Source organism: Anser brachyrhynchus (genome assembly GCF_964034855.1).
Source record: "Anser brachyrhynchus genome assembly, chromosome: 31".
NCBI lineage: Eukaryota > Metazoa > Chordata > Aves > Anseriformes > Anatidae > Anser > Anser brachyrhynchus.
In genome coordinates, this window is record NC_137724.1 from 512,549 (window position 1) to 529,783 (window position 17,235).

Here is a 17,235-nt window from a genome sequence, read left to right on the forward strand (position 1 = left end):
TTGTTAAAGACAACAGAAAATGTTTTTATAAATACATAAACACAAAAAGGAGGACTAAGGAGAATCTCCATCCTTTACTGGATGTAGGGGGAAACTTAGTGGCAAGAGATGAGGAAAAGGCTGAGGTGCTTAATGCCTTTTTTGCCTCAGTCTTTAGCAGCAAAACCAGTTGTTCTCTGAATACCCAGTACCCTGCGCTGGTGGAAGGGGATGGGGAGCAGAATGTGGCCCTCACAATCCACGAGGAAATGGTTGGTGACCTGCTACAGCACTTAGATGTACACAAGTTGATGGGGCTGGATGGGATCCACCCGAGGGTGCTGAGAGAAGTGGCGGAAGAGCTGGCCAAGCCGCTTTCAATCTTTTATCATCAGTCCTGGCTATCAGGGGAGGTCCCAGTTGACTGGTGGCTAGCAAATGTCATGCCCATCTACAAGAAGGACTGGAGGGTAGACCTGGGAAAATATAGACCTGTTAGTTTGACCTCAGTGCCAGGGAAGCTCATGGAACAGGTTATCTAGAGTGTCATCACGTGGCACTTGCAGGGCAACCAGGCGATCAGGCCCAGTCAGCATGGGTTTATGAAAGGCAGGTCCTGCTTGACGAACCTGATCTCCTTCTATGACAAAGTGACGCGCTTAGTGGATGAGGGAAAGGCTGTGGATGTGATCTACCTTGACTTCAGTAAGGCTTTTGACACCCTTTCCCACAGCATTCTCCTCAAGAAACTGCCTGTTCTTGGCTTGGACTGGTGTATACTTCGTTGGGTTAGAAACTGGCTCGGTAGCCGGGCCCAAAGAGTCGTGGTGAATGGAGTCAAATCCAGTTGGAGGCCGGTCACTAGTGGAGTCCTCCAGGGCTCAGTATTAAGGCCAGTTCTCTTTAATATCTTTATTGATGATCTGGATGAGGGGATCGAGTGCACCCTCAGTAAGTTTGAAGACGACACCAAGTTAGGTGCATGTGTTGATCTGCTCGAGGGTAGGAAGGCTCTGCAGGAGGATCTGGATAGGCTGGACCGATGGGCTGAGGCCAACAGTATGAAGTTCAAAAAGGCCAAGTTCTGGGTCCTGCACTTGAGGCACAACAACCCCAAGCAGCGCTACAGGCTGGGAGATGAATGGTTGGAAAGCTGCCTGGCAGAGAAGAATCTGGGAGTATTGGTAGTCAGCTGAATATGAGCCAGCAGTGTGCTCAGGTGGCCAAGAAGGCCAACAGCATCCTGGCCTGTATCAGAAGCAGTGTGGCCAGCAGGACTAGGGAAGTGATTGTCCCCCTGTACTTGGCTCTGGTGAGGCCACCCCTTGAGTACTGTGTTCAGTTTTGGGCCCCTCGCTGCAAGAAGGACATTGAAGTGCTCGAGCGAGTCCAGAGAAGGGAAACAAAGCTGGTGACGGGTCTGGAGAACAAGTCTTACGAGAGCAGCTGAGGGAGTTGGGATTGTTCAGTCTGGAGAAGAGGAGGCTCAGGGGCGACCTTGTCACACTCTACAGATACCTTAAAGGAGGCTGTAGCGAGGTGGGGGTTGGTCTATTCTCCCATGTGCCTGGTGACAGGATGAGGGGGAATGGGCAAAAGCTGTGCCAGGGGAGGTTTAGGTTGGATATTAGGAAGAACTGCTTTACTGAAAGGGTTGTTAGGTATTGGAATGGGCTGCCCAGGGAAGTGGTTGACTCACCATCCCTGGAGGTCTTTAGAAGATGTTCAGATATAGAGCTTAGAGATATGGTTTAGTGGAGGACTTGTCAGTGTTAGGTCATAGGTTGGACTAGGTGATCTTGGAAGTCTCTTCCAACCTAGATGATTCTGTGATTCTGTGATCATTAATCAGTGTAACTGGTGAGGTCTGCTTCCCCCTTCTCTACCTCCCTGACAACCCCCCAATCCCCACCACCCCACACCCCGTCGTCTTAACAGAAAAACAGGAGAAAGATGAGGAGAATCCATGACTGTATGAGCCTGCAGGCCAACAATTGGTAATGCAGTTGGTGTAGACAGAAGGATTTCAGTTGCTGTGAAATCTTTCTTCCCCTGGATAACAAGTGCCTGGAAGAGATGGGATGCACCTGCCTGGCAATTTGTGGGGGTCCTCTCTAACAGCACAGGAAAAGATGATTCTCATAACGAACTCTTTCTTTAAACTAGGAGAAAAGATAACACTGGAAGTAGGTGTCTCTCCGTAGCTGACAAAAGGACAATCAGTGATTGCTTCAGTCTGTTTCAAAGTCCATTCCCCTGGAGGCCCAGGGACTTGTCAAGAGCTCCCTGTGCTGCTGAGCTGGGCCGGGTTCCCGGGCCCAATTGGATCTCCTGGAAAGCGGGCAGTGCTGCAGAGAGACAGCTCTGCCCACGAGCAGCTCCTCTGCACAGCGCAGCAGGGCTGGGGGCACTGCCTGCAGGGGACAAGGGCGGCTGAGAGAAGGGAGGGAGATGTTAAAGGCAGTGTGGAGGGGGGCTGCTGAGAGCTCACCGCGGGAGAAATCTTCCCAGCCCTGAACAGGGTAAGTCTCTGGCTGCAGGGCAGCGCACCTGTTGTTCCTGGTGCCATCTCCAGATTTGCTGGCAAATCCCACAGCCTCTGGGATCTTTCAGGAGGACTCAGGACTCTGGAGTTTTTTTGGATAACAGAAGAATGACAAACTCCAGAGCAGGTATTATCTGCGAAAGCTTTCTGAGGGACAGGACATGAGGGTTCCTTCTCATGGGGTCAGCTGCAGGCTGTGCAGCCGGGGTGCAGGCAGGGGTGTCCAGGGCTGTGGTGCAGAGCAGGGTCCCTGCTGTGACCCAGGGGCTGTGTGCCGGGGCAGGGCCTCTGCCGCCTGCCAGGCTCAGCACTCAGCCTGCCCAGGGAGCTGCCCAGGTCACTGTGGGGAGAAGCTGTGGTGGAAGGATCCTCCCCATCAGGGCAGGGCAGGGCAGGGTCCTGCTGGTGCCCAGAGGCTGCTGCCTGGTGTAGGCAGCTCACAGCTCCACAGCACCCACAAGATAAGTCTGGGTGTGATTCTTGACAGAGAAGGCCAACTCCTGCATTACCTGCAGGGAAGGCACCATCTGGGGTCTCTGCTTTCGCTTTCCTGCCCTGAATAGCAGTCAGGGGAATGCTAATGGAGTTGTCAGGTTGTGTCAGTCACTGAGGCTGTTAGACCATTACACTCAAACGCTCTTTACTCTACGCTGTTTAGCCTGCATACAACACCAACAACACATTCGTTTTTTCCTGAAGGTTTGTTGGGTGTCCTGCTCAGCACCCAAAATAGGCAGATGCCTCTGGCCAGTGGGCACCTGAGATCTATCCCCAGTGGTATTTAGCAGCTGGTCTAGGGCAGTACTGATTCTGGATGAGCCCAGAGAAGATCTCTCTGGTTCCTATGTACCCTTAGGAAGTAAAACGGGAAACTCGAGGCAAAAGAACATCTTCCTCAAAGGGAAGTAGGAGTCTGTCTTGTTGAGGAGGTTTCGATAAAACAGAATACATATTGGTTTAGCTCAGAGATGTCTCTCTAACTTTTCCCTGTCTTTCCCACCATGGACAGCCAACCATGCCCTGAGGCAGCAAATGTCCAACAGCAGCTTCCCCACAGAGTTCCTCCTCCTGCCATTCGCAGACACACGCGAGCTGCAGCTCCTGCACTTCGGGCTCTTCCTGGGCATCTACCTGGCTGCCCTCCTGGGCAACGGCCTCATCCTCACAGCCGTAGCCTGCGACCACCGCCTCCACACCCCCATGTACTTCTTCCTCCTCAACCTCGCCCTCCTCGACCTGGGCTCCATCTCAACCATTGTCCCCAAAGCCATGGCCAATTCCCTCTGGGACACCAGGACCATCTCCTATGCAGGTTGCACTACCCAGGTCTTCTTCTTTGTTATGTTTGTAGCAGCAGAGTTTTATATTCTCACCGTCATGGCTTATGACCGCTACGTTGCCATCTGCAAACCCCTGCACTACGGGACAGTAATGGACAGCAGAACTTGTGTCAACATGGCAGCAGCTGTCTGGGGCAGTACTTTTCTCTATGCTGTGCTGCACACTGCCAATACCTTTTCCCTCCCCCTCTGCCAAGGCAATGTCCTGGACCAGTTCTTCTGTGAAATTCCCCAGATCCTCAAGCTCTCCTGCTCCGATGCCTACCTCAGAGAAGCTGGGCTTCTTGTGGTTAGTGCTGTTTTAGCATCTGGCTGTTTTGTTTTCCTTGTGGTGTCCTACGTGCAGATCTTCAGGGCCGTGCTGAAGATCCCCTCACAGCGTGGACGGCACAAAGCCTTTTCCACATGCCTCCCTCACCTGGCCGTGGTCTCTCTGTTCATCATCACTGACATATTTGCCTACCTGAAGCCTCCCTCCATGTCCTCCTCATCCCTGAATATTTTGTTGGCAGTTCTGTACTCGGTGGTACCTCCATCAGTGAACCCCCTCATCTACAGCATAAGGAATCAGGAGCTAAAAGATTCAGTGTGGAAATTGATGACTGGATGATTTTCAGAACAAATAAATTGAGTATTATCTTCTGCATATTAATCATAATGTAACTCATTATAAGTCCAGATTTTGTTATTATTTTATTTTATTTTATTTTATTTTATTTTATTTTATTTTATTTTATTTTATTTTATTTTTGGGGTGTGTGTGTATTTCTTCTTTATTTTCTTCCAGTAGTGTTTTCTCCAAAGTATGTTTTTTCTTCATCCCCTTCTATTTAAAAGTTTTTCTGTTTTGTTTGACTCAGAAGCTTGGTGTAAATGAAGAAGCAGGCTCTCTTTGTATTTAAATATAAGAAAGACGCCTGCAGTGACTTGCTTGCCTGAGATTCTTCCTCAGAGACCTGTGGTAGAGCTGCAGGGGCTCTTGGCTGTATACAGAGGTGGAGGGAAAAAGAATCCTGGCACAGCAGCAATGCCAGGGAGCCCCAGGTCTTGGTCTTTCCCGAGCTGCTCTCCGTTTCACTTCTTATGTTCTCCTTCAGAGTCCTTGTGTTGCTGTGAGGACTGATTGCTCTTGTCGCTTGCTCACCATGCTGCTGTGGGGCAGTCCTGTGTCCACAGGCAGGGACAGGCCAGGGGCACTTCTCTAGCACAGCTGGCTCCGTACCAGCATCTCCAGCATAAAAGGGGATGTGCTGAGGGCAGTGCCTGAAGGCACAGCTCTTCTCCCAGACCTGCTCTCATGGATATTTCAAATGGATGGACTCAAAGGAGGCTCCTTGCTTTGCTTGTTTCTCTGTGGGCTCATGGGGATGAGATTAGAGTCCCAGGATCAGGATTTAGTCAGGGTTGATTCAGGAGGGTTGATTCTGGAATTGTCTGCTGTTACCCTGCACCCATGGATATCGTGACTTCACCAGCCTGTGTCCACAGCATGCAACTGGGCTGATGGCAGGCGGGCTTCTTTCTGGAAGGAAGCAGGAACTGTCAGGAGAGGCCAGGGGTTTGGCAGGGACAGTGTGTGTCAGAGAGTCAGCAGGGCATGGAGCCCACCCACAGTGCACGAGCATGTCCAAGGTGGAGCAACCCAGAGATAAAGTACTAAATCTGGCTGGGAACAGGCAAAGGAGAGCTCTACAACTCCAAGGAAAGCACAAGGCATCGGGAAAACAGTCTTCTGAAGTAGTTATTACACCTCTGATGAAATTTCATAAACTGTCTCAAGTGAATCAGCCCAAAACATCTCCTGACATTGGAAATAAGTTTGACTCAGTGAGCCTTGTGTGTCCCTTCCACAAGGAGCAGGTGCAGAGGTGAGGTAATTTGCAGATGGCAGCAGCAGAGACACTGCCACTGACCTCCACTCCTTCACTTCTCCATTTGCTGCTTTTGGGCTGGGAAGAGGACTCCTAAGCACAACAGCTCCTTGTAGCCCTGTGGATGCTGGCTGTGAGGTCACTTCTGTCCCAGCAGCTGGCTGGCCAACAGCAGGGAGGCAGAGCCTCTGAGGTCATAAAGGCCATCAGAAAGCTGCCCCCAACAGGCTGACACATTAGGGGAGGCCAGGGGGAAGCTGGGTGAATAACGGTGAGAGATTTGGGACAGAGAAGAGGGGCTTTGCTAAGAGAAAGAAAAGATTAGGAGGAGGTGAGAGAGGTTCAGGTAAGGCTGCTGCTTCTGCAACACTCACTGGGAAAATATTCATGTTATGTCCTGCTAATATTTCTAACCAATAACCTTAAAACCTACAGCTACTCTAAATACTATCCCTCAGCCTGGAAGGATTCCATTGCTCTAATCCCCATCCTCAAATCCTACCTTGAAGTCAAACCCCAGACATGTTACCTGTAACCGTTAGTCTTAACTCTCACTAATCCCTAGCCTTTAATCACTAGCATTAGATTGCCAGCCTTAACACCAGCCCTCACCCAGTAATACACCATAAAAACAAATAAACAAACAAAAAATCTAACCAAAAATCTAGCCCTTACACTAAACACTGACTGGCCACCCAAAGCAGAACACAAAAGCCTCCCTCTAAGACACTGTCTGATCTGTAAACATGGAATGCAAAAAGAACTCCTAATCCTCAAATCCCTCGTTCCTGCACTCTTATCACAAAACTGAAGTGGCTTGACCCCATGAGGCTGAGAAGGGCTTGAGAGGTCCTGCGGCAGTCACTTGGTCTTGGAGGAGGCAGGTGAGGTGACATGGATCTGGTCAGGTCACAGGACTCAAGGAGGTGATGGTTGGGGATGCTCTGCTGAGGTCAGCTGTGCCTCAGGATCTCAGGAGGCAGCAGGAGGCCCATGGCTGTGCAGGTGGGTGTCAGGGCACTTCTGCCTGAGGGCCTGATAGGCCCCCTTCAGGCACATGGCTGGTGTATGCGTGTGTCATTTTAGTAGTGCAGAAGGAACTGATAACGCTCTGACATGAAGATGGCATGATTATTTATTTTGAGGTCATTTCTGCTCTACTACCAAATAGAGGTTGCAGAACGCTCTCTCCTGCCCATCAGAGAAGCTGAAAGGCCATCAGGAGATGCATGGCCTTGTAGGATGAAAACAATTAAAAAAAAAAAAAAAAACCTGCTTTTATCTGGTGGGTATTGGGCGTCAAGGAGGCTGCCCGGTAGGTACGTTCCTATAAGGTGTTGATTGTGCATAAGAAACTTTGAATCCAGTAGGAAAGATGTGGTTTTGGTGGGGACTGTGAGGTAACTTCTGCCTCTGGAGCTGATAGGCCAGCAGCAGGAGCATGGCTGGGCAAGGCACTGGGAGGTCCCATCTTTCTGAAGTGTCTGCCAGTTCATCCCTCACCTCCTGGCTGGCAGATGGGCTTTTCTCCCATGATGTGAGGCAGATGTGAGATGGCTCACATCTTCCAGCACCTCTCACAGGCCAGCAGAAGGCACCTGGCTGGCATGGTGCTTGTGTGATGCCTTCTGCCCAAGTACCTGAACGGCCCACGCAGTAACAGCCTTGGCTGTGGGTTGTCAAGTGTCTTGTGCCTGAGTACATGACTGGGGAATAGCAGGCGTGTGGCTTAGTTGTGTCTTTCTGAAGAGCTGAAAGGCCAGCAGGAAGGACACATGGCTTGGAAGATCATGGTGAAGTTCTTTCTGTCTAGTCAGATGACAGGAAACAAGAAGGATGATTTAGCGTGCCTCTGTGAAGGATAGTTTGAAAGATGATGGAGCTTTTCTTGTTAGTTGGAAACAGCATGTGAGAGAAACACTAGGGATGGTAGAGATATCAATGAAGCTATGGAAATGCCAAGCTTAGAGCAAGGTAGGAAAGCAAGATGGATGTTTGCAGCCTGCAGGGATACAGGGACAGGTGTGGGACAGCATAGGACAGCCAGCGGTGGAGATGGACAAGGGCACTGGCAAGGAGAGAGTTAGCCAAGAAAACAAAGGTCTTGTCCCTTTGGCTACGGCAGCTCTCTGCCACCAAGGCCAGTGAGGAGACATTGTACTGTAACAAGACAGTACAACTGGGGCCTCATCTCCTCTTTGCACCTCGTGACGGAGGCCAGATATCAAACCATTGTCTTTCACTTGGCACTGCATACCCCACATCCCACTGCCTGCGGAAGAGCCCAGAGCCCCATATGAGGACAGGAGCTCTCTGCCCAGGCCTGGCAGCAGGACTTCACCTTTCTGCTATATGAAACAAACACAAGATTTTCTTAGCCTCAGAACCACCTGCACAGGGCCTTGGCCTACCTGTAATCATGGCCTCCAATTACCTGCCCTAAGGAGTCCATGGGGCTTTGTTAGTAATACCCTCAGTGGGACCAATCAGTGCTTTGAAGAACTTTGGACTTTGGCTTCTGACTTGGGTTTTCTGAGAGATTTCATCAGTCTGCTCTCAGGAGCTGAAGGTGATAAAATTGTCACCAACTACACCTTGGGGCTTATTAAGACACAGAAAGCCCTAAGAGTCTCTCAAGGAGGTCTGGACAGGTAGAAGTTTGACACTGTACAGACAACCTTGCTCCTCACTTCCCAACCTCACACCATTTCTCTCATTGATCCCCTAGGACTTGCATCATTTCTCCTGACACCAGACTTTTCCAAACTTGTCCTGTCACTCTGGGCCATGATTAAAAAAATAATAATAATAAATAAATAAATACAAACCCTGTCATTCTCATAAGCTCCCTTGAAATACTGAAAGGAATCAATAAGTCTGTCTGAAGCCTTCTCTTCTCCAGGTTGAACAACTGCATCACTCACAGCTTTCTTTTGTAGGAGAGCTATTTCTTCCCTCTGATCATTGCCCTCCACTGTAGCCACTCTAAAAGGTCTATGTCTTTCTTGCACGGGGGGCCCCAGAACAGGATGCAGCAAGGCAGGTGGGGTCTCACAAGAGCTGAGTTGAGGGGGGATCACCTGCCTCGACCTGCTGTTCCCTCTTCTTTTCATGCAGCCCAAGATATGTTTGGTTTTCTGGGCTTCAAGCGCACCCTGCCAGCTCACGTCCAAGTGTTCAAACACCAATACACCCATGTCCTTCTCAGCACGGCTGTTCTCAATCCATTCATCCCCCAAACCATAATGATAGTTTTTATTTCCCTGACCCACGTGCAGCACCTTGCACTTCTCCTTGTTGAACTTCAGGAGGTTGACACAGGCCCACCTCTCCAATCTTTCCAGGTTCTTCTGAATGACATCCCCTCCCACTGGCATACCAACTGCACCACTCAGCTTGGTGTCATCAGCAAGCTAGCTTAGGGCGTACTTACACTTACTCTCCACTTTGTTAATGAAGATATTAATGTATAGGTCTCAACACAGACACTCCTTACTGATTTCTACTTGGACCATAAGCTGTTGACTGCAACTTGTTGGATGTTTCTATCTTTTGTCCAAATAACAGTAAATCCTTCAAAACCACGTTCCTCAGGGAAGTGGTAGGAATGTCGCAGGAAACCACGTCAAAGGCTTTACAGAAGTCCAGGTAGATGACATTAGTAGCTCTTCCCTTGTGTGATGAGGAATATCAAAGAACAGAACATGACAAATGAAATCCTTTATGTGTATAAAAACAACAACAAAAATTATAGCTATAAAAGTTTATTAAAAAGTTTGTAGTTATATATATATTGCATGCTATCATGTCAAGGCCTCTAAAGAATATATATAACAAATTTCTCTATATTTCTAGTATATTGAAGAGTATCATATACCCTTGGTGTAACATATCAAACAACATTCTCACATTGAAGGAATAAATTGGCACCATGAAAGAGTACCTTAATCAAAGCAATTAAGTGAAATAAAATCTCCATGGGTGATTAAATAAAGCTTTTAATCCTTTTTGTACCCCAGGTTTCTGAGGCTTCCTTACAAAGATTCTGGTTTGCTCAGTGCCAGCTGCCTACATCCTTCCTCAACACAGGAGAAGAGAATTGAAACACAGGGCTGCTTTAGTTCACCAGGGATCACAATTATAAGACTGTCTGCATCCCAAATTCCAGCAAACACAACCTATGCAGATCTTCGCTGCATGAAATCTTTGACTGATGGGGATACTTCTCTGAAGGTTTCTGGAGAGTCAAATTTTTCTGAAGGCACTAGCTCATCAACTGATATGTTCTCCAGATGAGACAGCCTTGTGGGAGGCAAGAAGAGGAAAGGAACTTCTGTCCATCCTCACTCACCACGGACGTGGCCCAGGTGCAACATTGCAGTGGGTTTACGTGGCAAGGTTTTGGTAGCAGGGGGCCATAGGGGTGGCTTCTGTGAGAAGGATCTAGAAGCCGCCCCATGTTAGGTAAGGGCCCCACTGCTGACCAGAGCTGAGCCAATAACTGATGTTGTTTTGCGCCTCTGTGAGAGCATATTTAAGACAGCGAAAAAAAAAATGCTGTGCCACACAGCAGCTGGGAGAGTGAGAGGAGTGAGGAACAGCCTTGCAGTCGCCAAGGTCAGTGAAGAAGGAGGGGGAGAGGTGTTCCAGGCGCCGGAGCAGAAGTCCCCTGTGGCCTGTGGTGAGGACCACGGTGAAGCAGGCTGTCCCCCTGCAGTCCATGGACTACCACGGTGGAGCAGGGTTCCACCCTGCAGCCCGTGGAGGAGACCACGGTGGAGCAGGTGGACCTGCACTGAAGGAGGCTGCGGCCTGTGGAAGACCCCTGCCAGAGCAGATTCTGGGCCGGACCTGCTGCCCGTGGAGAGGAGCCCACGCAGGAGCAGGTGACCTGGCAGGAGCTGCTGACCGTGGGGGATCCAGGTTGGAGCAATTTGCTCCTGAGTGATGGACCCCGTGGTACGGACTCATACCTGGAGCAGTTCTTGAAGAGCTGCTGCCTGTGGGAAGCCCACGCCGGATCAGTTCAGCAAGGACTGCATCCCGTGGAAGGGACCCCACAGCACAGGGGACGAGAGTGACCGAGAAGGAGCAGCGGAGAAGAAGTGCTATAGACTGACCATAACCCCCATTCCCCCGTTCCCCTTCGCTGCTCGGGGGGAGGAGGTGGAAGAGAGTGGATGGGGGGGAAGGTGCTTTTGGTTTCTTTCCTTTGTTTCTCACTTCTCTAGCTTGTTAGTAATAGACAATAAATCTTACTATCTCCCTATGCTGAGTCTGTTTTGACCGTCACAATAATTACTGCGTGATCTCCCTGTCCTTATCTCAACCCTTGAGCCCTTTTCATCGTATTTGCTCCCCATTCCTCTTTGAGGAGGAGGGGGAGTGCGTGAGCGGTTGTGGTGGAGCTCGGCCGCTCACCCGAGTAAAACCACCACAAACGTGTACAATCAAGTTGCCAAAGTACTGAGCTGATGCAGCCCACTGTACAGGGGGGTCCTTGGCAAAACAATGATGTGGGAAGGGTGAACTCCGGCTGGAGGAGAAATACGATGTGGATGACAGTCTGTGAATAAAAATGGATGGGTTAACCTGGATATTGGTTTCTGGGGCTATTTCCGATACTTCTGGGTATCTGAAACCTCTGCATGGATCAGAAGAGCATGACATAGTCCTTCAAGGTGACTGTCCTCCATTGGCAGTGGCTACAGGAGGTAGAAAAGACATGAACTGGGACAGCTGCTGTGCACTGCCTTGCAGGGTAAAGACAAAAGAGTGCTCCTCTTCCTTGAACATCACCACCGGGATGAGGAGTCCATGGACATAGGACTTGGACATAGACCCCTTGCACCTATGTTTCAGTGTGAGGCTCCTAAGGTAGACCGGGATGCATATCTCTTGTCCTCAGCAGCACAAGCACAAACAGCTGTGTCCACTGGGTTGCCCTCTTCTGCATTTCCAGCTAGGGCAGAGGCAGAAGAAATGCTTCTCCTGCAGTGGAAGTCCAACATGCGGGAGGAGTCATGGACACTTGCTGCCCTTGGCTACCAGAAGAGGCCCCTGTGCACCTCCCATGCTGGAAAGAGGAATCGTGTCTGGAAGGACATGCGGATTTCTCTGCTCCCCTCAGCCTCCAACAAGACAGGCCCCACTGTCTCAAATGAGCTGAAGCTTTCTACGTCCCAGCTCCAGCTGTGCTCCTCTGGCTGCATCTCAAGATTTTACCCAGTATACTTGGTCTGGCTGGACCCGGCTCATTTGGAGTTCATTTGGATAGATTTCATTTACTCTGAAGTACCCAGTGCTATGCTGGACCTCATTCTCAGCAGCAATGAGAAGCTGGTGGGGAATGTGAAGCTGAAGGGCAGCCTTGGCTGCAGTGACCATGAACTGGTGGAGTCCAGCATCTCTCAGGCAGGTCAGAGGGCTCAGAATAAGCTCCCAACCCTGGACAGATTATGGCCTCTTCATTGATCTGTTTTGTGGAGTATCATCGGACAAAGCCCTGGAGAGAAAAGGGGTCCGGGAATGCTGGCTATTCTTCAAGGATCACCTCCTCCAAGCTCAGGAGTGATGCATCCCAGCAAAGAGGAAGTCAGGCAAAAATGACAGGTGATCTGCATGGATGATCAAGGAGAAGCTGGCCAAACTCAAACACAAAAAAGAAGGTGTAGTGGGTTTACATGGCAAGGTTGTTTTTTTTTTAGTGGGGGGCTTCAGGAGGGGCTTCTGTGAGGAGAAGCCAGAAGCTGTCCCACGTTAGATAAGGGGCTTGCCACTGTCCAGAGCCAAGACAATAAGTGATGTTGTTTGCTCCTTTCTGAGGTCATACTTAAGAAAGGGAAAAACAAACAAACAAACAAACAAAAACAAAACAAACAAACAAACAAAAAACCTGCTGCTCAACAGCAGCTGGGAGAGAGAGGAGTGAGAAAGAGCCTTGCAGAGGCCAAGGTCAGCAAAGAAGGAGGGGGAGGATGTTCTCCCCCTTCTGCAGAAGTTCTCTTGCAGCCTGTCTCGAGGACCGTGGTGGAGCAGGTTGTCCCCCTGGGGCTCCATATGTACCATGATGGAGCAGATCTCCATGCTGCAGCCTATGGAGGAGACCACGGTCGAGCAGATGGACCTGCACTGAAGGAGGCTGCGGCCTGTGGAAGACTTCCACTGGAGCAGATTCCAGGCCGGAGCTGTAGCCTGTGGAGAGGAGCCCATGCAGGAGCAGGTGACCTGGCAGGAGCTGCTGCCCACGGGGGACCCAGGTTGGGGCAATTTGCTCCTGATGACTGGACCCTGTGGTACGGACCCATATCTGGAGCAGTTCTTGAAGAGCTGCTTCCTGTGGGAAGCCCACTCAGGATCAGTTCAACAAGGACAGCATCCCATGGGAGGGACCCAACTTTAGAGCAAGGGCAGAGAATGACTGAGAAGGAGCGGTGGAGACGAAGTGCTATAGACTGACCATAGGCCCCATTCCCCCATTCTTCTGTGCCGCTTAAGCAGAGGAGATAAAAGAGGGTGGATGGGGGGAAGATGTTTTGTGTTTCTTTCCTTTGTTTCTCATTTTTCTAGCTTGTTAGTAATAGACAGTAAATTTTAATATCTTCCTACTCTGAGTCTGTTTTGCCCATGATGATAATTATTGAGTGATCTCCCTGTCCTTATCACAACCTTTGAGCCGGTTTCATCATATTTTCTCCCCCTTTGCCTTTGAAGAGGGGGAGTGATAGAGCAGCTGTGCTGGAGCTCAGATGCCCACCTGAGTAAAACCACCACAGAAGACTGCAGAAAGTGGAAACAAGGACAGGTAAACTGAGAAGAATACAGGGACATTGCCTGAGCTGCCAGGGATCAAATCAGGAAAGCTAAGGCCCTGGTAGAATTGAATCTAGACAGGAAGTTCAAGGGCAACAAGAAGGGTTTCTATAAGTATGTCAGTAATGAAAGGAAGACTAGGGAAAACATGGACCCTCTCCAGAAGGAAACAGGAGACCTGGTTACCCAGGGTATGGAGAAGACTGAGGTACGCAATGACTTCTTTGCCTCGGTCTTCACTGGAAGAGCTCTAGCCACACCATCCAAATCCCAGAAAGCAAAGGCAGGGACTGGGAGAGAGAAGAACCACTTATTGCAGAAGATCAGGTTCGGGAGTATCTAAGGAATCTGAAGGTGCACAAGTCCATGGGACCAGGTGAGATGAATCCCAGAGTCTTGAGGGAACTGGCAGATGAAGTTGCAAAGACACTACTCATAATATTTGAAAAGTGGTGGCTGTCTGGTGAAGTTCCTACTGACTGTAAAACAGAGAACATAACCCCCACTTTTTAAAAGGAAATAAAAGTAGGCCCAGGGAACTCTAGCCCAGTCAGACCCACCTCTGAGCCCATCAAGATCATGGAACAGATCCTTCTGGAAACTCTGCTAAGGCACATGACAAAGAGGTGATTGGTGACAGCTAACATGTCTTCACTAAGGGCAGATCGTGCCTGACAAATCTGTTGGCCTACTGCAATAAGGTTACATTGTTTGTGGGTAAGAGAAGAGTAACTGACGCCATCTACCTGAGTTGTGCAAAGTATTTGACACATCCTATGTGGCATTCCTGTCTCTAAACTGGAGAGACATGGATCTGACAGTTGTCCACTCAGTGGATATAAGGAATTGTCTGGATGGTCACACTCAAAGGGTTGTGGTCAACAGACCAATGTCCAAATGGAGATCAGTTACAAAAGGTGTTCTTCAGGGGTTGGTACTGGGACCGGCACTATTTCACATCTTTGTTGGTGACATGGGCAGTGGGATCAAGTGCACCCTCAGCAAATTTGCTGATGACAGCAAGCAGTGTGGTGAGGTTGACATGCTGGAGGGAAGGGGTGTCATCTAGAGGGGCCATGACAGGCTTGAGAGGTGGGCCTGTGTGAAACCCATGAACTTCAACAAGGCTGAGTGTAAAGTCCCACACATGGGTTGAAGCAGTCCTGTGCATAAATACAAGCTGGGTGGAGAAGGGAGTGAGAGCAGCCTCGTGGAGAGGATCCTGGGGGTGTTGGTGCTTGAAAAACTCAACACGAACAGGCAATATGCACTTGTAGCCCTGAAAGCAAAATCCTGGACTGCATCAGAATAAGCATAGCCAGCAGGTCAGGGGAGGTGATTCTCACGCTCTCTTCTGCACTTGTGAGACCCCACTTAAAATACTGTGTTCAACTCTGGGGCCCCCAACATGAGAAAGACATGAACATGTTGGAGAAAGTCCGGAGGATGGCCACAAAAACGGTAAGAGGGCTGGAGCATCTCTCCTATGAAGAGGGAGAAGTGGGGAATTAAGAACAGAAGGCCCTGGGAAGAACTTAGAGTAACCTTCCAGTAGCTACAGGGGGCCTAAAGGAAAGCTGGAGAGGCAATTTATTAGAGGATGTAGTAATAGGACAAGGGGTAATGGCTTTAAACTCAAAGAAGGTAGATTGAAATTAGATATTCAGAAGAAATCATTTACTCTGAGGGTGGTGCGGCACTGGAGCAGGTTGCCCAGAAAGGTTGTTGGATGGTGCCCCATCCCTGGAAGCCTTCAAGGCCAGGCTGGATGGGGCTTTGAGCAACATGATTTTGAGGAAGGTGTCCCTGACACAGCCAGGACAGCTGACCCAAAGGGATTAAACAGATGTTCCAGACCATCCAGCAGCCCCTGCAGCCCACCACCCCACTACCAAAAGCATCTCTCAGCCTGCAGCAGAGGAGTCTGCTGGGGAAGAGCTGGGGAGGACCTACCAGCAGGATCAGGGAGGGCAGTTTGGGTGCCAATTCCTGCCCAGGGGTCCAACCCTTCTCTCCACTTAGATCCTGCAGGAGAGGTTACTCTGTCTGTGGGTGCTGGGCAGGCATCCTTGGGCTCCTTGGGGGCCCAAGGCTGTAGAAGATGGGTGCTACCAGTGAGTACATCATGAGGCATCACACAGAGCCACTTTTGCTGGAAACTGCCTGTGGCTGGCGGGATGGAAATGTCTCCGTCAGCAGGAATATTGTCCAGGGACTGGGGGTTCTGGCATCCCCCCAGCCAGACCCCTATCCCGTTGGTCCCAAGACATGCCCGTTCCCCACGATTACAGCTTTGAGCTCTACTCCAATTGGTTAACCTCAGAGAGACACCCCGACACCTGGGCAAGGAAGCACTGGATCTGGGGCAAAGCCCCCAGAGGGTTTTAATATAAACATTTGCCAACACACAGCATAAAAACAGAGGAATACCAAGAGGGGAAATACCCATGTGTGTCTGCTACCTGCTGGAAAAGGGAGACCGTTCCCTGGGGCTCACAGCTCTCCCAGTGGCACTGAGCTCTCCTCCCTCCTGGCTGCACCCAGCTGCTCGGCAGGGCTGGGCTCTGCTGGTCTGGGGCTCTGGGACCCTTGTGCATGGGGCTCCAGTGTCACATCCTGGGTGTCCTCGTGGGGACATGCCAGAGACACCTCTTCAGCGTCGTCATAGCCCATGCGTCCCAGAAAAGGGGACGAGGTGTCTCCCTCAGCTCCAGGGTCCCCAGCACTTCTCTGGGAGCGCAGGCTTCCCCCTGTAAGCATCAAGGCAGGCTGCTGTGGTTGGGTCTGTAGGGTGCCCCTCGGAGCTGTACATCACCTTCCTCCTCCTCGCCAGCTCTGAGACATTCAGCCCATTCTCCAGGCCCCCAGAAATATCCCAGGGCAGGTTCTCCATGTCGGGTGATCAGGCTCTCGATACAGCATGGACCTGTCTGGCCCTGGGGTTGTCACCTTGGAAGCGGCAGCGCTGCATTGCCCTCTCACCTGTGGCTGCATCCCTGGGCCCATCTCCTTCCTCTGGTATCCTGGGCACTTCCCAGTCCCCCTGCCCAGGGACAGGATCCTCCCCAGGGTCAGACACCTCCCCAGCATCATCCTAGCCATCTGCTGGGTCACCTCCGGGCAGGACAGGGACATCTGAAACGAGAGTAGGTGGTGGCAGTGAGAAGGGATGTTGTGCAGAGCAGAGGATGGAAGAGTGTGCGGGGTCACAGGGCTGACATGCTGCTGGTGTCAGAGCCAAAGCAGAGCCCTCGTCCTTCCAGCTCTGATGATGGCACTCAGTGGCACTGCTGTCTGTCGGTCTGCAGGCAGGAGAGATGGAGCTCTTTCTCCCCCCACCCCAGCTCTGATCCCTGGGGTGGCTCCAGACCATCCTCCTCCTCACTGTGCCTGGGGTAGGGCTGCAGCTGGGTCAGGGACACCTCTGAAGAGGAGCCTGCAGAGAGCTGCAGCGGTGCTCTGGGATGAGCCCTTCTGCCCTGACTTGTGGTCAGCACTGCTGTGGATGGGCACCGTGGGGAGGAGACCAGTTCCCTTGGCATGAGGCATTTTTCAGAGAGGCTCCCAGACCTGCCCTAAGACAGCCCCTTCACTCAGCCCTTGGCTGTGCCCTGGGTGCAGGGCTAAGCAGAGGGGGGCTGTCCCCTCTGGGATGGGCAGAGCTGGTGGGGACGAAGCTCCTCGGTGG

The 17,235-nt window shown here is 50.8% G+C and overlaps 2 protein-coding genes and 1 long non-coding RNA gene across 6 annotated transcripts in view; 2 read left to right on the forward strand and 1 right to left on the reverse strand.

Moving 5' to 3' along the window:
* Positions 1-6,588, forward strand: part of LOC308184361 (olfactory receptor 14C36-like) — a 155,969-nt gene extending 149,381 nt beyond the window's left edge. The window contains exon 3 of one of the 2 annotated variants that reach the window (XM_080571415.1): positions 2,910-6,588. In XM_080571415.1, the coding sequence (XP_080427541.1) occupies positions 3,557-4,474 (918 nt within the window). In that variant the 5' untranslated portion in view covers positions 2,910-3,556 and the 3' untranslated portion in view covers positions 4,475-6,588. The remainder of the gene's footprint in view (positions 1-2,909) is intronic. The other variant, XM_080571416.1, reaches the window with a different exon arrangement.
* Positions 1-17,235, forward strand: part of LOC308184367 — a 295,002-nt gene that overhangs the window by 260,249 nt on the left and 17,518 nt on the right. The gene's annotated exons all lie outside the window — the stretch shown is intronic.
* The window catches only part of LOC308184318 (antigen WC1.1-like), a 146,797-nt gene that overhangs the window by 125,870 nt on the left and 3,692 nt on the right, over positions 1-17,235 (reverse strand). The window lies entirely within an intron of this gene.